General features: G+C 43.2%; 1 protein-coding gene across 8 annotated transcripts in view; it reads left to right on the top strand.

Annotated features, from left to right (window-relative positions):
• Positions 1-19,677, top strand: part of LOC106610268 (endophilin-A1) — a 59,684-nt gene extending 40,007 nt beyond the window's left edge. The window contains exons 3-12 of one of the 8 annotated variants that reach the window (XM_045722838.1): positions 1-53; positions 306-449; positions 1,270-1,403; positions 10,724-10,882; positions 13,168-13,271; positions 13,750-13,862; positions 14,277-14,291; positions 14,523-14,534; positions 14,772-14,783; positions 16,529-19,677. The exon at positions 1-53 is cut by the window's left edge and continues 20 nt beyond it. In XM_045722838.1, the coding sequence (XP_045578794.1) occupies positions 1-53; positions 306-449; positions 1,270-1,403; positions 10,724-10,882; positions 13,168-13,271; positions 13,750-13,862; positions 14,277-14,291; positions 14,523-14,534; positions 14,772-14,783; positions 16,529-16,722 (940 nt within the window). In that variant the 3' untranslated portion in view covers positions 16,723-19,677. Of the gene's footprint in view, positions 54-305; positions 450-1,269; positions 1,404-10,723; positions 10,883-13,164; positions 13,272-13,749; positions 13,863-14,276; positions 14,292-14,522; positions 14,535-14,771; positions 14,784-16,528 lie in introns of all 8 variants that reach the window. The other 7 variants (XM_045722837.1, XM_045722840.1, XM_045722839.1 and 4 more) reach the window with 7 other exon arrangements.
• The last annotated feature ends 1,720 nt before the right edge of the window (positions 19,678-21,397 follow it).

Genomic DNA, 21,397 nt, shown 5'->3' with positions numbered 1-21,397 from the left:
GGCGGTGATGGACATTATGACCAAGACCACTGAGTATCTGCAGCCCAACCCAGGTGAGAGATGCATACCATGTCTGGTCTCAGATGGCACCCTATCCCCTATATAGTGCACTACATTTAACCCTGCTGAAAATAAATGCACAGTGTTTTGGTCAACCCTTTTTATAGATTTTAATTTAATTTAATAAATTATACACATGACAATACACCATAATCAAGCACATGTTTAAAAAAGTAAACTTGTACGGCAAGTTTGATTGATTTAATTGAGTGATTCATGAATGAATGAATTGTTTGCGTGTTCAGCCTCCAGAGCCAAGATGACCATGATCAACTCCATGTCTAAGATGCGTGGCCAGGAGAAGGGTCTGGGTTACATCCAGACCGAGACCGTCCTGGGAGAGTCCATGCAGAAGTTTGGCAGGGAGCTCGGGGAAGAGTCCAACTTTGGTAAGTCACTATGGCCGTGTCAGAATACCCGTACTTGCCTTCTAAATAGAAGGCTTTTGGGTATACGAAAATATAACGTTTTATCGGATGTGACATTTCTAAAATGTTGTATGGTTTAAATGCCAGGATGTTATACTCATTTAGTCTTTTCATCAAGTAGAATTCGCTGCACACTATTGGAGAGAATGATCTTTTTGCACGTGTTTGAACATGTTTGACAACAGCTCAGAATAGGGGACTCGCTCTACAAAAATGTACGAATGACGGGGAACAAACGCGATTGCGCATTTGATGATGCCTTCTCAGTATGGATGAGTAGTATGTTGAAATGATAATTGTTGCTTACTGCATACCTTTCTACTAAACAGTATGTTCTAAATAGCATGTAGTACTATTAGTACCCAGTATGTAGTTTTAGTTAGTAGTAGGCAAGACCGATTTCGATCACCGCCATTGTCTATTTGTAATGAGGCTGATTGCTAGCATTTAAAAAAAAAAAATGTTTTTGTCATTTAGCAGATGCTCTTATCCAGAGCGACTTACAGTAGTGAATGCATACATTTCATTTAAAAAATTCCGTACTGGTCCCCCGTGGGAATCGAACCCACAACCCTGGCGTTGCAAACACCATGCTCTACCAACTGAGCCACACGGGACGCCTGCCCCAGATTTGTTTTTGCGGTCTTGCCGACTCATAAGACCAAACACATAATGGAGCGGGCTAGCTTAGCACTCATAACAACATTGATGTGCAAACTCCAACTTTTCTGAAGGAGATGGAGGAGTACATGTTGTTATATTATGCCCCTGTGTGTTCCAGGCCTGGCTCTGATCGATGCTGGGGAGTCCATGCGTGAGCTGGGCGAGGTGAAGGACGCTCTAGACATGGAGGTCAAGCAGAACTTCCTGGACCCGCTGCAGACCCTCCACGACAAAGACCTCAAGGAGATCGCGGTGAGACTGGATTTATTCATTTTATTTTATATTTTATGCAACATTGAGACCCAGACAGGGGGGGAAGTAAGGCCGTCCGGTAATACAACATGCCCAAAAACTATAGGCTGCTACACCACTAGTTAACATTACTGCATGTCAGCCACGAATTGACTGGAAACCGGGTGGTATACGCTCCATACTGCTTTGTGGTTTGAGGAGAACACTTACATTTTGTCAAGGCGGAGATGAGTGGCCGAGACCGAGGCGCGCGTGGACAACAGTGGATTAATCAATTCAGGCTACAAGCGTAGACCTAATGACAATGGCAGAATGTCATTACAATACACATAAGTGGTTTTGTAACAGATGTCTCTTTCAATTCATCAACTTGTGGGTGCACAGTGCACTGTTGGGGTTTGGATGCTGAAATAACTTCCTGAGTGGACGAATGTGCGTGGGTAGGCTACAGGAGCGCCTTGGTTAAGTGATTGTTTGACAATCAGATGGAAACATGACTGGTTGTGTTTATGCCACAATTAGAAGGCATATGCGGCGTATCCATAAGGCTACGGGAAGCTTTCCCTAAAGTACATTTGAAGTAGCTTCTTTAAAAAAAAAAATGTATTGTTTGAAATCGCATAGCCCACAGTCGAAGGGCCTGTAATTTGGGCAAATACCAAATAGATGATTGTTGAGTTGCGACTATCAGTGAGAAGAAGAGAGACCCAGCCAGACATATCGCAATATTTAAAAATCCAATTGCAGAAAAACTGTTTGGAAAGCAAATGGCTATTGCTGTAAAGAGATGACAATGAAAATACTCATCTGTCTTTTAGCTATCAAAATTCAGTACCACTTTTGTTTGTTTTTGGACAAACATTTCCTCCTTCAGGTTGTATTTGTGTCTCCCCTTCCCATAGGCCGATTAGATGGATCAGACAACAGACAACGTCATTTTTGTAGTATAGATAGATGTCTAGTACCGGTAAGAAATTAAATCTACTTTCACCCCTGGACCCAGGTCTCTTTTTTGAGTGAGTACTGCATAAAAAAAGCCCTACATACAAAATACAAGGATAACAAGAACAGTGCACTCGCATGACATCACAAGACAGACATAATAACAAAACTGCAAAACAGACAACACAATAACAACATGGCAAGCTAGACACAACCCGTAATAACAACATGGCAAGCTAGACACAACCCCATAATAACAACATGGCAAGCTAGACACAACCCCGTAATAACAACATGGCAAGCTAGACACAACCCCATAATAACAACATGGCAAGCTAGACACAACCCCACAATAACAACATGGCAAGCTAGACACAACCCGTAATAACAACATGGCAAGCTAGACACAACCCCACAATAACAACATGGCAAGCTAGACACAACCCCACAATAACAACATGGCAAGCTAGACACAACCCGTAATAACAACATGGCAAGCTAGACACAACCCCACAATAACAACATGGCAAGCTAGACACAACCCGTAATAACAACATGGCAAGCTAGACACAACCCCGCAATAACAACATGGCAAGCTAGACACAACCCCACAATAACAACATGGCAAGCTAGACACAACCCCGCAATAACAACATGGCAAGCTAGACACAACCCCGTAATAACAACATGGCAAGCTAGACACAACCCCACAATAACAACATGGCAAGCTAGACACAACCCCACAATAACAACATGGCAAGCTAGACACAACCCGTAATAACAACATGGCAAGCTAGACACAACCCCACAATAACAACACGGCAAGCTAGACACAACCCCACAATAACAACATGGCAAGCTAGACACAACCCCACAATAACAGCACGGCGAGCTAGACACAACCCCATAATAACAACATGGCAAGCTAGACACAACCCCATAATAACAACATGGCAAGCTAGACACAACCCCACAATAACAACACGGCGAGCTATACACAACCCCATAATAACAACATGGCGAGCTAGACACAACCCGTAATAACATGGCGAGCTAGACACAACCCCACAATAACAACATGGCAAGCTATACACAACCCCATAATAACAACATGGCAAGCTAGACACAACCCCACAATAACAACATGGCAAGCTATACACAACCCGTAATAACAACACGGCAAGCTAGACACAACCCCATAATAACAACATGGCAAGCTAGACACAACCCCACAATAACAACATGGCAAGCTAGACACAACCCCACAATAACAACATGGCAAGCTAGACACAACCCCACAATAACAACATGGCAAGCTATACACAACCCGTAATAACAACACGGCAAGCTAGACACAACCCCACAATAACAACATGGCAAGCTAGACACAACCCGTAATAACAACATGGCAAGCTAGACACAACCCCATAATAACAACATGGCAAGCTATACACAACCCCGTAATAACAACATGGCAAGCTAGACACAACCCCACAATAACAACATGGCAAGCTAGACACAACCCCACAATAACAACATGGCAAGCTAGACACAACCCGTAATAACAACACGGCAAGCTAGACACAACCCCACAATAACAACATGGCAAGCTAGACACAACCCCACAATAACAACATGGCAAGCTAGACACAACCCCACAATAACAACATGGCAAGCTAGACACAACCCCGCAATAACAACATGGCAAGCTAGACACAACCCCACAATAACGCACATGGCAAGCTAGACACACCCCGTAATAACAACATGGCAAGCTAGACACAACCCCACAATAACAACATGGCAAGCTAGACACAACCCCACAATAACAACATGGCAAGCTAGACACAACCCCATAATAACAACATGGCGAGCTAGACACAACCCGTAATAACAACATGGCAAGCTAGACACAACCCCACAATAACAACATGGCAAGCTAGACACAACCCCATAATAACAACATGGCAAGCTAGACACAACCCCACAATAACAACATGGCAAGCTAGACACAACCCCACAATAACAACATGGCAAGCTATACACAACCCCACAATAACAACATGGCAAGCTAGACACAACCCCACAATAACCACATGGCAAGCTATACACAACCCCATAATAACAGCACGGCGAGCTAGACACAACCCGTAATAACAACATGGCGAGCTATACACAACCCGTAATAACAACATGGCAAGCTAGACACAACCCCGTAATAACAACATGGCAAGCTATACACAACCCGTAATAACAACATGGCAAGCTAGACACAACCCGTAATAACAACATGGCAAGCTAGACACAACCCCGCAATAACAACATGGCAAGCTAGACACAACCCGTAATAACAACATGGCAAGCTAGACACAACCCCGTAATAACAACATGGCAAGCTATACACAACCCGTAATAACAACATGGCAAGCTAGACACAACCCCACAATAACAACATGGCAAGCTAGACACAACCCGTAATAACAACATGGCAAGCTAGACACAACCCCACAATAACAACATGGCAAGCTAGACACAACCCCGCAATAACAACATGGCAAGCTAGACACAACCCCACAATAACAACATGGCAAGCTAGACACAACCCCGCAATAACAACATGGCAAGCTAGACACAACCCCACAATAACAACATGGCAAGCTAGACACAACCCCACAATAACAACATGGCAAGCTAGACACAACCCCACAATAACAACATGGCAAGCTAGACACAACCCCATAATAACAACATGGCAAGCTAGACACAACCCCACAATAACAACATGGCAAGCTAGACACAACCCCACAATAACAACATGGCAAGCTAGACACAACCCCACAATAACAACATGGCAAGCTAGACACAACCCCACAATAACAACATGGCAAGCTAGACACAACCCGTAATAACAACATGGCAAGCTAGACACAACCCCACAATAACAACATGGCAAGCTAGACACAACCCCATAATAACAACATGGCAAGCTAGACACAACCCCACAATAACAACATGGCAAGCTAGACACAACCCCACAATAACAACATGGCAAGCTAGACACAACCCCACAATAACAACACGGCAAGCTAGACACAACCCCATAATAACAGTACGGCGAGCTAGACACACCACCACAATAACAGTACGGCGAGCTAGACACACCACAATAACAGTACGGCGAGCTAGACACACCACCGTCATAACAGCACGGCGAGCTAGACACAACCCCATAATAACAACACGGCAAGCTAGACACAACCCCATAATAACAGTACGGCGAGCTAGACACACCACCACAATAACAGTACGGCGAGCTAGACACACCACAATAACAGTACGGCGAGCTAGACACACCACCGTCATAACAGCACGGCGAGCTATACACAACCCCATAATAACAGCACGGCGAGCTAGACACAACCCGTAATAACAACATGGCAAGCTAGACACAACCCCATAATAACAACATGGCAAGCTAGACACAACCCCACAATAACAACATGGCAAGCTAGACACAACCCCATAATAACAACATGGCAAGCTAGACACAACCCCACAATAACAACATGGCGAGCTAGACACAACCCGTAATAACAACATGGCAAGCTAGACACAACCCCGTAATAACAACATGGCGAGCTATACACAACCCCGTAATAACAACATGGCAAGCTAGACACAACCCCGTAATAACAACATGGCAAGCTAGACACAACCCCGCAATAACAACATGGCAAGCTAGACACAACCCCACAATAACAACATGGCAAGCTAGACACAACCCCATAATAACAACATGGCAAGCTAGACACAACCCGTAATAACAACATGGCAAGCTAGACACAACCCCACAATAACAACATGGCAAGCTAGACACAACCCGTAATAACAACACGGCAAGCTAGACACAACCCCACAATAACAACATGGCAAGCTAGACACAACCCCACAATAACAACATGGCAAGCTAGACACAACCCCACAATAACAACATGGCAAGCTAGACACAACCCGTAATAACAACATGGCAAGCTAGACACAACCCGTAATAACAACATGGCAAGCTAGACACAACCCCACAATAACAACATGGCAAGCTAGACACAACCCCACAATAACAACATGGCAAGCTAGACACAACCCCACAATAACAACATGGCAAGCTAGACACAACCCCACAATAACAACATGGCAAGCTAGACACAACCCCACAATAACAACATGGCAAGCTATACACAACCCCACAATAACAACATGGCAAGCTAGACACAACCCCACAATAACAACATGGCAAGCTAGACACAACCCCACAATAACAACATGGCAAGCTAGACACAACCCCACAATAACAACATGGCGAGCTAGACACAACCCCACAATAACAACATGGCAAGCTAGACACAACCCCACAATAACAACATGGCAAGCTAGACACAACCCCACAATAACAACATGGCAAGCTAGACACAACCCCACAATAACAACATGGCGAGCTAGACACAACCCCACAATAACAGTACGGCGAGCTAGACACACCACCACAATAACAGTACGGCGAGCTAGACACACCACAATAACAGTACGGCGAGCTAGACACACCACCGTCATAACAGCACGGCGAGCTAGACACAACCCCATAATAACAACACGGCAAGCTAGACACAACCCCATAATAACAGTACGGCGAGCTAGACACACCACCACAATAACAGTACGGCGAGCTAGACACACCACAATAACAGTACGGCGAGCTAGACACACCACCGTCATAACAGCACGGCGAGCTAGACACACCACCGTCATAACAACATGGCAAGCTAGACACAACCCCATAATAACAACACGGCAAGCTAGACACAACCCCACAATAACAACATGGCAAGCTAGACACAACCCCACAATAACAGCACGGCGAGCTAGACACACCACCGTCATAACAACACGGCGAGCTAGACACAACCCCATAATAACAGCACGGCGAGCTAGACACAACCCCATAATAACAGCACGGCGAGCTAGACACACCACCGTCATAACAGCACGGCGAGCTAGACACACCACCGTCATAACAGCACGGCGAGCTAGACACACCACCGTCATAACAGCACGGCGAGCTAGACACACCACCGTCATAACAGCACGGCGAGCTAGACACAACCCCATAATAACAACACGGCGAGCTAGACACAACCCCATAATAACAGCACGGCGAGCTAGACACAACCCCATAATAACAACATGGCGAGCTAGACACAACCCGTAATAACAACATGGCAAGCTAGACACAACCCGTAATAACAACATGGCAAGCTAGACACAACCCGTAATAACAACATGGCAAGCTAGACACAACCCCACAATAACAACATGGCAAGCTAGACACAACCCCACAATAACAACATGGCAAGCTAGACACAACCCGTAATAACAACATGGCAAGCTAGACACAACCCCACAATAACCACATGGCAAGCTAGACACAACCCCACAATAACAACATGGCAAGCTAGACACAACCCCACAATAACAACATGGCAAGCTAGACACAACCCCACAATAACCACATGGCAAGCTAGACACAACCCCACAATAACAACATGGCAAGCTAGACACAACCCGTAATAACAACATGGCAAGCTAGACACAACCCCACAATAACAACATGGCAAGCTAGACACAACCCCACAATAACAACATGGCAAGCTAGACACAACCCCACAATAACAACATGGCAAGCTAGACACAACCCCACAATAACAACATGGCAAGCTAGACACAACCCCACAATAACAACATGGCAAGCTAGACACAACCCCACAATAACAACATGGCAAGCTAGACACAACCCCGTAATAACAACATGGCAAGCTATACACAACCCCACAATAACAACATGGCAAGCTAGACACAACCCCACAATAACAACATGGCAAGCTAGACACAACCCCATAATAACAACATGGCAAGCTAGACACAACCCGTAATAACAACATGGCAAGCTATACACAACCCCATAATAACAACATGGCAAGCTAGACACAACCCCACAATAACAACATGGCAAGCTAGACACAACCCCACAATAACAACATGGCAAGCTATACACAACCCCACAATAACAGCACGGCGAGCTAGACACACCCCCACAATAACAACATGGCAAGCTATACACAACCCCACAATAACAACATGGCAAGCTATACACAACCCCACAATAACCACATGGCAAGCTAGACACAACCCCACAATAACAACATGGCAAGCTAGACACAACCCCACAATAACAACACGGCGAGCTATACACAACCCCACAATAACAACATGGCAAGCTAGACACAACCCCACAATAACAACATGGCAAGCTAGACACAACCCCACAATAACAACATGGCAAGCTATACACAACCCCACAATAACAACATGGCAAGCTAGACACAACCCCATAATAACAACATGGCAAGCTAGACACAACCCCACAATAACAACATGGCAAGCTAGACACAACCCCGCAATAACAACATGGCAAGCTAGACACAACCCCGCAATAACAACATGGCAAGCTAGACACAACCCCACAATAACAACATGGCAAGCTAGACACAACCCCACAATAACAACATGGCAAGCTAGACACAACCCCACAATAACAACATGGCAAGCTAGACACAACCCCACAATAACAACATGGCAAGCTAGACACAACCCCACAATAACAACATGGCAAGCTAGACACAACCCCACAATAACAACATGGCAAGCTAGACACAACCCCACAATAACAACATGGCAAGCTAGACACAACCCCACAATAACAACATGGCAAGCTAGACACAACCCCACAATAACAACATGGCAAGCTAGACACAACCCCACAATAACAACATGGCAAGCTAGACACAACCCCGCAATAACAACATGGCAAGCTAGACACAACCCCACAATAACAACATGGCAAGCTAGACACAACCCCACAATAACAACATGGCAAGCTAGACACAACCCCACAATAACAACATGGCAAGCTAGACACAACCCCACAATAACAACATGGCAAGCTAGACACAACCCCACAATAACAACATGGCAAGCTAGACACAACCCCACAATAACAACATGGCAAGCTAGACACAACCCCACAATAACAACATGGCAAGCTAGACACAACCCCACAATAACAACATGGCAAGCTAGACACAACCCCACAATAACAACATGGCAAGCTAGACACAACCCCACAATAACAACATGGCAAGCTAGACACAACCCCACAATAACAACATGGCAAGCTAGACACAACCCCACAATAACAACATGGCAAGCTAGACACAACCCCACAATAACAACATGGCAAGCTAGACACAACCCCACAATAACAACATGGCAAGCTAGACACAACCCGTAATAACAACATGGCAAGCTAGACACAACCCCACAATAACAACATGGCAAGCTAGACACAACCCCACAATAACAACATGGCAAGCTAGACACAACCCCACAATAACAACATGGCAAGCTAGACACAACCCCGCAATAACAACATGGCAAGCTAGACACAACCCCATAATAACAGCACGGCGAGCTAGACACACCACCGTCATAACAGCACGGCGAGCTAGACCGGTGTACCGTCAATTTTCTATGTCATTAATGAGACACATTGGAAGTCATTGCATACATTACAACATACAACTCAAATCCTAGTCACGTCGAAAGCAGACCAGGAAAATGTTCATAAAAAAAATGTAACGGTAATGCCAACATTGCATCTTTATATGCACATAAATAAGTGGAGTAACAATCACTTCATCTAGACATTGACATCAGTGGGATAACTCCTAATGCTCAGTCAATGTTTACTGCCCTGGAGGGAGAGGCAGCATGTTTACTCTACTCTCTCGTTGGAGTTGCCCAATGCAATTACATCCGTCTCCCTGCCAGACCACGGAATCAATACTCATCTGATAAAGTTTAGATGCTCGGAGAGCTTCATTTAGACTTTTCGTCCTAAGGGCAGAGGGAAAATCAACTCTGGCATACTAAAAGTTTATAATTAACTCTGAATAATCATATGCCTGAAGGTGTCTGATACGGGTAAGCATTGGTGAAGGCACCACCTTCAGATTATGTGGCCGGGAGCTCCGGTCATGTTGCTGGCATATGCCTGTCCAATCTGAGGTCAGGGGTTGTTTCAGGACACAGCCCTGAGCAGAACTGGGCCAAGCTGAGCTGGACCAGCACAGTACAGTTTGGGTTGGCATGCTAGTGTGAAAAGGATGAAGTTGTCTAACCATTTGGTTAACCATTTGATCCCTGTCTAACCTGTCACTCTTCCTTCCTTCCTTCCTTCCTTCCTTCCTTCCTTCCTCTCCTCGCAGCATCACCTGAAGAAACTGGAAGGCCGCCGTCTGGACTTCGACTACAAGAAGAAGCGTCAGGGCAAGGTGACGGACGACGAGATCAAACAGGCTCTGGAGAAGTTTGACGATACCAAGGAGATCGCTGAGCTCAGCATGTTCAACCTGTTGGAGAGTGATGTAAGGAATATGTTTCTACCGTTACTCCTACTTCGTGTGTGTGTGTGTGTGTGTGTGTGTGTGTGTGTGTGTGTGTGTGTGTGTGTGTGTGTGTGTGTGTGTGTGTGATGACCCACCATTGACACATGAGCACCATGTTTCTCCTCCTGTACTGTAGGTTCAGTGTGAAGTGGTGATCTAGTTAGTAAATGCAAGTACACTGTTTACCTGTGGGTCTAAGGACTAAATATCTATATTCCTAGTAGTAGTAAGCAGTAGTAGTTTGCAGTAGTAGGTAGTAAGCAGCAGTAGTAGTTGGCGTAGTAGCAGTAGTAGTAAGCAGGTGGTGGTAGATAGTAGTGGTAAGCAGCAGGTAGGAGTAGTAGTAAGCAGCAGGTAGGAGTAGTAGGTAGGAGTAGTAAGCAGCAGTAGTAGTTGGCGTAGCAGCAGAAGCAGTAGCAGCGGTAATAGTAGTAAGTAGCAGCGGTAATAGTAGTAAGTAGCAGCGGTAATAGTAGTCGCCATGTCTTTATATTGCGTCTTCTGTCCATCACTGATCAAATGTACACGTTTGACGTTCAATAGTTTAATTTTTTCTCAGCAAACTGTGTCTGTCTATTCTCTAGTCTCTGTCCTCTTCTCTCCCTCCCTGTCTCTAGTCCAAGTCACTTCCCCCTCTGGCCAGCTGCAACCACGGCAACGGAGGGGGTCGTGATTCAAAGCTCTTGTTCTACTTCTGTCAGTGGAAGACCATCACAGGCTGACTTTGACTCACTGTGTATTGTCTGCATGTAACGTTGTGTTGTATGGACTGGAGGTTCTCATCAAGGCAGTGTCAGGGAACCTAGAGCCTCAGATATCAGATTAACAGTACTTCTATAGATAAATAAATAATTGTAATAACAGTTGAGCTCTACATTCTATAATGGCTCCTCCACCCATCTATCGATCCATCCAGTCTTTCTTGACCTTGTGTTGTCATATCAAAGTATCTGTACGTTAGCCAGTTGTCACGAACCGGCTCGTAGCCCGTAACAAAAAGGGAGACAACATGGAGATCAAGGAATAGCAAAAATATGTTGATTAACTAAAGTAAACTAAACAAGTAAGAATGGTGTGTGTAGTCAGTAGTGTAAGTACCGTAATTTCCGGACTATTAAGCGCACCTGAATATAAGCCGCACCCACTGAATAAATTTTTTTTTTTTATTTAGAACATAAATAAGCCGCACATGTCTATAAGCCGCAGGTGCCTACCGGTACATTGAAACAAATGAACTTTACGCAGGCTTTAACGAAACACAGCTTGTAACAAAAATAAATAGGCTTTACCGAAACACGGCTTGTAACAAAAATAAATAGGCTTTACCGAAACACGGCTTGTAACAAAAATAAATAGGCTTTACCGAAACACGGCTTGTAACAAAACAAAAAAAATGTGCAGTAAGCTTTAGTTGTCTTTTTGCACTGAGTCAATACCTCACGCTGCTGTTTCCAACGTCTTATCATCGACTCATTAAGACCAAGCTCCCGTGCAGCAGCTCTATTTCCTTTTCCAACAGGCAGATCAATCGCCTTCAACTTGAAAGCTGCATCATATGCATTTCTCCGTGTCTTTGCCATGATGAGGGTGACAAAATGACTACCGTAATCAGAATGATGGGAAGTTTGAGAGCGCTCGATTTAATCTAAACAGTAAACAAAAAAGTTGTTTGACCTTAACCCGTTCGGCAATTTCATTGGTCTAATGAAAGCTTCATGTCGCCAAAAAACTGAGCACGTCACAGAATGTGTTTTTTTGGAGAGAAAAAAATTGAAAGCGGGAAAAATCCATATATTAGCCGCGTCATTGTTTAAGCCGCGAGGTTCACAGCCTGGGAAAAAGTTGCGGCTTATAGTCCGGAATATACGGTAAGTGGTTGCGTGTATAGATGTGATAATGAAGGGTGTTGAAAGGTGCCAAAGCAAACAAACAAAACAGCCACATAAATGCCACAACCAACAGTGTGTCTGCATGGAGAGAGTCCCCCCAATGAATGGGGGAAAGGTGTATTTATCCCCAGGACACACCGGAGCCCACCGACATCCTAGTAAGGAAAACAAGAGCAAAGAGAGAGAATTCGGCAGACCGAGTGGGAGGGTCGTCACACAGTAAGGCGGATGTGTTCTGTGTTGACCTTGCAGTATCATACTGTAATTTCTGTATGTTAGCCAGACCAGTGAGTCCGGATGTATACTGTGGGACTTGGGCCACGCCGCCCATATGTAACAGTCGTCCCGTTGGGCCTTTTGTGTTTGCGTCAGCAGATTGAACAGGTGAGCCAGCTAGCCGCACTAGTCCAAGCCCAGGTGGAGTACCATCGGCAGTGTGCTGAGATCCTCACCCAGCTGCAGTCCAAGATGGAGGACCGGTCAGTATTTATAATAATATATATATCATTATATATCATTATAATCTGTGTGTCTGTCTCCATGACCGGTCAGTACCGGCTGGAGGTACGGAGTATTTTTGCGAAATTACTGAAATTTACCTGAAGTTCACAGGTTTATTATTTTGAAATCCTGGTTGGAGAAAAACCTGGGAATGTTGGGAATGTTTCTGGAATTTTCACAACCCTAGTAGAGTACGGGGGCAATACTATACCATGCCAATCGTCTTCGGATCAAGAATTGATACCGCCTGATTATTCCTTTCCTGAATTCTCTGAATTCGCCAGAAGTGAGATGGAATTGATCCTAATAACCCTTGACCCCAACCCTTAGGTATGCCGCAGAAATAGAATGACTAGATTCTATTAATTCTTTGAACGAGTGATGCGGGGGGATGGGAGATTGGGATCAGTACCCTCTTCACTATATGGGCTTGTTTCTGCAATGTATTATCCATAGGATAAGGGATTCCTCCAACAAGCCCAAGAAAGAGTTCATACCTAAGCCGCGTCAGTCCTTGGACCTCTCTAGTGAAAACCACAATGGAGCCATCCAAGGATCAAGGTCCCCAGGTGAGATTCTCCACTCCTACCATGAAACCAGACATCTCTCTCTACATCACTAGGTGTTATGAAGTGTAATGTTATGTAGTATTTTAAATTGTATGTAACTGTCTTATGTTGCTGGACCTCAGGAAGAGTAGCTGCTGCACCCCAGGAATAGTAGCTGCTGCCTTGGCAGGAACTAATGGGGGATCTAATGGGGGATCCATAATAAATACAAATACAATTCATCCCTCTCTCTCTCCATCACTATCAATGTCTCTCTCTTCTCTCTCTTTTCCTTATGTCTATTTCTGTCTCTCTGTCTGTGTCTTCCCATCGTCTATCTATCTCCCCATCTCTACATTCATCCACTTATCAGGCAAATGAAAATATATACCTGTCTACTCTTTCTTCTCTTTTCCTTTCTGTTATTCCATCCAGCAACAAGGTCTCCAGGTGAGATAAGTCATCTGTCTGTTCATCTATGCTGGCTGGCTGGCTGGCTAATCATCTTATCTTCATATCTCTTCATTTCTCAATCTCGTCATCTCTCCATAGTTTCATTTCTCCAATGCTCCATCTCTCCATCCATCCACTTCCCAAATGCTATAAAGCACAAATGCATTTGTTCTACCTGTGTGGCTTGCTTCTTCCTCCTTTGCATTTTAATTTCTCTCCACTTTGCAGCAAGGTCTCCAGGTAAACCAAGAGTGAACCCTGGAGAGATACCATAATATCACTCTATTTCTATCACGGTCTTTCTGTCTGTCCGTACGTCTGTTTCCGTCCATCTGTTTGGTGATTGTCCAAGCCATCTCTTCATTGCCATAATCCACCCATCCATCCATTTATCCAACTATGTCAATTGCAGTTAAACATAAATACCTCTTCTCTTTCTCCCACATTTGCTCTCTCTCTCTTTCTTCCTCTTTGCAGCAAGGTCTCCAGGTGAGCCTAGAGTGAATTCTGGAGAGATACGACAGAATATCTCTACTTTATCACTCTGTCTGTGTGTCCATATGAACGGTCTGTCTCTCGCTCCTTCTTGGACTGTCTTTCTGGCTCCAGTCTGTTTCCTGATTTCTCTCCTGTCTCTCTCTCTGTTTGTATTCCAAGTTTTTGTTGTCAGTATTCCGGTCTTTCTTTCTGTCTGCCTTTCTGTCTGTGCGTTTGTCTTTTCGATATGTTTATCAATCAATCGGCAACACAAACCAACATTTTTACGTCGTTCTCTCCTCTAATTGGCCTTGTCTCCCTTTGTCTCTGTCTTTTTGTCTGTTAGTGTTGCACGATGTACCGAAACTTCAATACTTTATCCATACTAGAACATGAGAAACGGTTCGATACAAGCATTTGTTACTTTCGGTACTTTTGTCAAATGTCTCTCAAGGATCAAGCACGTCTATCAGCGCAGCCGACCCCTTATTCTAGCGCGCACCGTGCCTGCTCCACCTACTCACTGCTAGCCTGCACTGGGAGTTTTCAGTTAATTGTTCGCCGGTAGGGCGTCCTGCCAGCTCCCTATGGTGAATGAGATGTGAACGAGAGGCTTGTAGAATCATGACTCTTACGAGTTTTCAGTTCATTGTTCGACAGTAGGTGGACTTGAGTGCTCAAATGAACTAGATGAGTCGAAAGATTCAACATTTTTGACTGAACAAGTCGAAAAGATCAGAGTCAGTAAAATGAACTGAACTAACGGACTGTGCTCCGATAGGCCACCCGCCTCTTTTGCCTCGTGAACGACATCATTACTGGTTAAAGAGCATTCGCCTGTATTGTGAATAGAAATAGGCTACATCTTGATTTACCCAGTTTATCAATAGAGATTTACCATTCAAATAAATTATATTCATTATGTTATGTATATAGTTGATAAAAAACGAAGTAAAATTGATTGTATAATTGATTCATTAATGGATACATGGCTGTCTCTGAAAAATGTTGACTTTAAAAAGTCTGAATGTAATGACATTGAACTCAAGATGCCCAACAATTGAGCAGTAGCTGAGTTTATCTGTATGGATCAAGTGTCATTCTGTGGCTTTGGCTAATATGCCTTCTTTTTTTGCCATGGTATCATTTTGATATCGAGTATTGTGATGGTATTGAGTTTTCGTGATACAGTACTAAACCTGGTATCGATGTCAAAATTCTGGTATCGTGACAACACTACTATATGTTCAATATGTCTATCAATCGATCACCTGAATACACATTCATTTTTATGTATTTCTCTCTTCTTTGCCTTGTCTCCCCCTCCCTCTCTTTCTTCCTCCTCCGTCTGCTCTCCATCCCCCCTTTCAGCAAGGTCTCCAGGTAAGCGCTTTACTCCAGAGATAATCTTTCGTTTACTATAGGAATAACCCTAACTTCTATTTGGTCGAATTTTCACCTAGTTGAATTAACTTAATTTTCGCTCAGACTCCAATTGACATCGATGGATAAGTGAAGATTTGACCTTGTGAAGGTTAGGATTCACCCCCATCTTTCTGTCTATACCATACACCTCTCCAGCCATACACTATAACTCTGCTTTCTCTTCTCTCCATCTATCCCTTTCCATCGGTCCACTGCTCAATCTCTCTTTCTCTCTTTCTTTCACACTCTCCCCATCCCCCCCCTCTTTCTTTCTCTTTCTCTCACCATCTCTCCATCCATCGCTCTCTCTCACTCACTCTCTCTCATTCCAGCTCCCCTAGACCAGCCATCCTGCAGGGCGCTGTATGACTTCGACCCCGAGAACGAGGGCGAGCTGGGCTTCAAGGAGGGGGACATCATCACTCTCACCAACAAGATCGACGACAACTGGTACGAGGGCATGATCCACGGCAGCTCTGGATTCTTCCCCGTCAACTACGTGGATATCCTGGTGCCCCTGCCCTAAAGTCGTTGCCACGGCAACGGCGAATCAGCAGCAGCAGTTTTCCCAGGCGACAAATCCTAATCCCTGCATCCCCAGCTCCCACCACCCCCAAACATTCCCGGAAACCCACCCTTTCACTCCGCTAAAAAGGAGATCTAACTACAATGAAGATATGACGACGAAATCGGCTGTGGCGAGATCAACAACAGCATGGTGTCACGCCAACGAGTGCTAACGAAACAGACTTTTGAAAAAAAAATGAAAATAAGCAATGATGCCGTTATGAATGCCACCGTGGACATTTACCATCAAACCAATAAAATGCTATGGTTGTTTTTTCTTTTGTTTCTAAAAAGTGTTTCTCGGTTTTGTCCTCAAGTTTTTTCTCCTTCAGGAGCTTCTACAGTTCCTCAATCCTTGTCTTTCCTGGCTTCATCTAGGTTTACATTGGCTGTGTGTCTTTCAAAATGGCCGTTACTATCCTTCTCTGTACTTTGTGGAAATTTATAGACTAGCATAATTTCCTCATCGTCACATATTGTAGGCTACTATTTCTGGGCGGTTATCTGGTCCGTTAGATCACGTTTAGGTCACGTTTCACACTTTGTTAGACACTGTAGGTCAGGCATGTTTTAGTGTTTTATCTTATCAGATTTACTTCTTCTAAGTACGTTCAAGCTAAATATATGTTATTACCGTTTGAAAAGGGTAGCCTTCTGTTTGCATGCATGGATTGTTTCCTAGAGAGACCGTGTCCATTTCATGCTAAACAACAGATTTATGTTTATGACGGATCCCTTCACGTTTGTCTCGTAATGGTTGCGGGTTTGGTCAAAGAGGTGGTTGCTGAAGAACTTAACCCTCTCAATCACTGCGCTAAGGAGGGGATATCTTTTGATGTGTCTTTTCATACAGACCTAAACTGAGAGTGAGGTATGTAAGGATTCAGTGTGATTTAATCAAGACACCATAGTTAGACCAAACTGGCCACCTATGCAGGAGGGTAGGCCTACAGCAGGGCTGAGTGGTGTCAATGGCAGATCTACTCGCTTTTCTATCCGAGGGTGTAGTTTGTTTGCGATCTACATTGTTTCGTTGGCATTCTATATCACACAAGTCCTCTGTGTGATTTAGGTATGTCTCATTATTACGTCTAGTGTATTTGAGCCAATGGTTATAAATTGGCGATGAATATTTACGGAAACAAAAGACTAAATTGTGCAGTTCAATTGTTTTCTAAGTGGCGTATAAGCAAAAACTGGAACGGTTTCCATAATATGAAATAATGTTTAAAAAATCTTCTCAATGTGTATTTTACCAATGACGTGGAAATATTTGTGAAAAAAATGGTTGCTGTATTGTGCTATTTAATATAGGAGTTTACCGCTTATCGGACTTAGCCTTATTTCCTTCAACCGTTGGCGAAGTTGTTTTCACTGTATCAGAATGTCCTTTAGTCAGACAAATAACGCTGTATTGAAGACTATAAGTCATGGAATCCGATAGGACTAGCTTTAGCTGACAATGCCCACAGACAAATACTGTATTACGAAGACAATGCAATACACAAGCAATGCTGTCTCAATCAGAAAAGGGAACATTTTATAAAAAGTGAACACGGTGGCATATTTAATTCAATTATACTAACATCAATAACCAGATGCAAATTCCCCTAACCCTTTGTATCTTACACTTTGTCTAAATGTTGTCAGGCAATCTAGGCAACTTCTCTCTGTCAGGAGTCTAGGTCTGAAATAACCCATTCATACTGTATGTGTTGCTCTTACTGGTCCATACTGTATGGCTGTTTTACTGAAGGGTCATGGGATCCTTAGTCCCTATCCCTTGTTGATTGTCCTTCCCTTGTCATATCCCAGGAATGAATGGCCGCACATGTAACAATACACAATATAAGGTACCAAAGCAACATAGACTGTTGTATATAATAATAATCATCATCATTTGGTGGGCACAACTGTGTATTAATATGCATGTGTGAGTTGGAAATGTGTTTTTTTGCATATCCCACTCTCCCTGAAACACCCTGGGAGAGTGGGGTCACGGCCAGAGTCTACTAAAGCAATTGGATACTACTGTACACTCCAAACTCTGGCCTCTGGATTTGTCTAGGTTTTCTCCAGCATTTTGAGGACTTCATTCTCAGTGGTTTTCCCTTCTGCGAATCCAATGTGAAACTGTATGTGTGTAACAGACAGGGCAATAAGTGTTTCACCCGTTTATCATTGTTGTGTGACTGTGGGTGTGGTTTGGCTGGGCCGAGGTTGGTATGTGTTTTGTGAAGGGAGAAGGGGTTGTATGCGCCACAGGTGCTTTGGTCTACTGTGGTTTGTATCTATGAAGTGTACATTTCTATTTTTTCTGTCAGTATTTTTCCTTCATTGAAATCCTCCTGGATGTTTATTTGATAAAGGACCGATACAGTATAGCGCAATGATACTATTGTTGAAGCTGAACCAACCGAAAACCCATCTATAGCGTTATTTTTTTTAAGGGGAAGCACAATTTGAAACGGTCTCGTTTGTTGGCAGAATAAGCCGATTCAGCTTGGAACTGGCTGTGCGTTCAAGTCTTTTTAAAGGATATATATTTCCTTCATTTTCTTTTCTCTATCTTTTTTTAAACAATTATCGTGTGTATCTTTGCCCTCAATGAGGACTGTACAGCTTTTCAGTGATTTGTTTTCACCGGTGCGTGTGTGTGTGTGTAGTAGCGCATCTACGGTATCGTATTTTATTTTTGTAACCGTGATAAAGTATATATATATATATATATACAGTAATTGTATAGAACAATTGTGATGGGAGGGATTATTTGTGCTGCACACAATTGTCGTTTTTGGATTCTTTGTTTGTTTTGGTTTCATCCCTTGCATCGGATTACAAGACAATATGCTTGATGTTAAAAATGACAAAAATATCTCAATGTAATTTATTCAAATAAACAAGGTTAGAGTTGTTTGTTGTTGTCTCTCTGTTGAGCAGTTGGTCTGGAAGGAACGTCTCTTTCTATAGAAGCTCTGAAGGATATTCCCCTCCAATGCGTTTTTAGAAGGCGGCAAGGAGAGAGGATCAATGTAGAAAGACGTTGAGAAAGGTCAATAACAACCTCCACTCGTAACGTCGGTAGCCCTGCCCCCTGGTGGTGCGGTGATGGTCAGTCCTGAGGAAAGCGCCATGAAGAGGATATAACTGTGGCCAAGGCCTCACACATACTTTAACAGCTGATTACCACTAGATGGTGCAGACAACCATCAAAATGATGCACACATTTCACTTATGGCGTTATTGTGCGTAAAAAGTGGGTGGCGACTTGGAGTAAAGCTGTTACAGTACAGGCAGGGATGGGCAAAAAAATACAAAATACAATTACAAAATACCATAAAGATCAATGTATCAACATAAACTACAAAATACTTGTATTTTGAAATCTATTTAATTAAAATACATGTATTTTAAAATACAGAAATATATTTGCAAGTAGCTGGCCCGAACAGCATCAACATTCTCAGTAACGGTTACAGAAACGTTTTACTTACTATGACTGTGATGTTTATCTACCTTAATGCACTGACTGTAAGTCACTCTGGATAAGAGTGTATGCTAAATGACCAACAAAGCACACTGGGTATTATTATTGGCCTTGTTTTAGAGTCATGTCTAGAAGGGATACAGATTAACCTAATTCTCCCAACCTGCAAGTTAATTATCCTAACCTGTTGCATAAAGTTTCCCAAACCTGCTACGAATTAGTCCATTTTGACAAAAGTTGTATCATGTCTAGACAACCTTGTTTTGGGGCCGTAGCCATTATAATACTGATATGTCCATTTTTCCATAGACATTTATATTTAGTTAATTTAGCAGACGCTCTTCTCACACCATAGTGCCCCCAGACTTGTGATATCAATGCATGGCGAAAGGGGGCCATAAAATGGTATAGAAAAGTATTTTGTTACAAAATATATTGAAGTTCACACCAGTATAATACAAATTACTAAATACACAGAATTAAGGAGGTGTGGTTCCCTTGCGCGCGCTGAATACATTTAATTAAACCGCTGAAAAGCCTCCCACTTGCTGGACAACATATTTTCTATTGGTGCTTTCATTCAATAGGGTTTTCAGTACATTTATCTTAAGCAATCCTTAAGCAATACGGTGTACCTTTAATTTGAATTTTGTTGACAGACTCACTAGAATACATTGAGAGGACGGGTTCAGAATATATGGATCAATAAAAGAAAGCCATATAAATATATATGTTGCTTCAGCACCAACTGGTAGATTTAAAAATACTCAGATCTTGTAGATTATTTAGGCACATTTTGTGGTTTGGAATGGACCTATTAATCATAAAAAGTAACGTTTTGGAGAGACTTTACGCACTAAATATATTGATAAATCAAAATTAGAGTGGTTTGATTCATCCTGAAAGTTATCATATTCAAGCTCAAACCATTAAATATTGGAAGGTGGAAAGTGTACAATCAGGTTTGAACAATAAATCTATAAATCTATTGGTACTCTATTGGTACTCTATGACAACAGTCCAGTCGTCGTGAACCGTGCGCCAGATTCCAGGTTAAACCTGCTACGTGTGGTCTGAGTTCCATAATGATTCAAATAGGCTACATGTCTCAAATTATCGCACAATGTTATCCTAATATGATCCACTA

This window comes from Salmo salar, chromosome ssa08, assembly GCF_905237065.1.
Source record: "Salmo salar chromosome ssa08, Ssal_v3.1, whole genome shotgun sequence".
Lineage (NCBI taxonomy): Eukaryota > Metazoa > Chordata > Actinopteri > Salmoniformes > Salmonidae > Salmo > Salmo salar.
The sequence above is the reverse complement of the archived record's forward strand: the minus strand, read 5'-3'. Positions and strand labels throughout refer to the sequence as shown.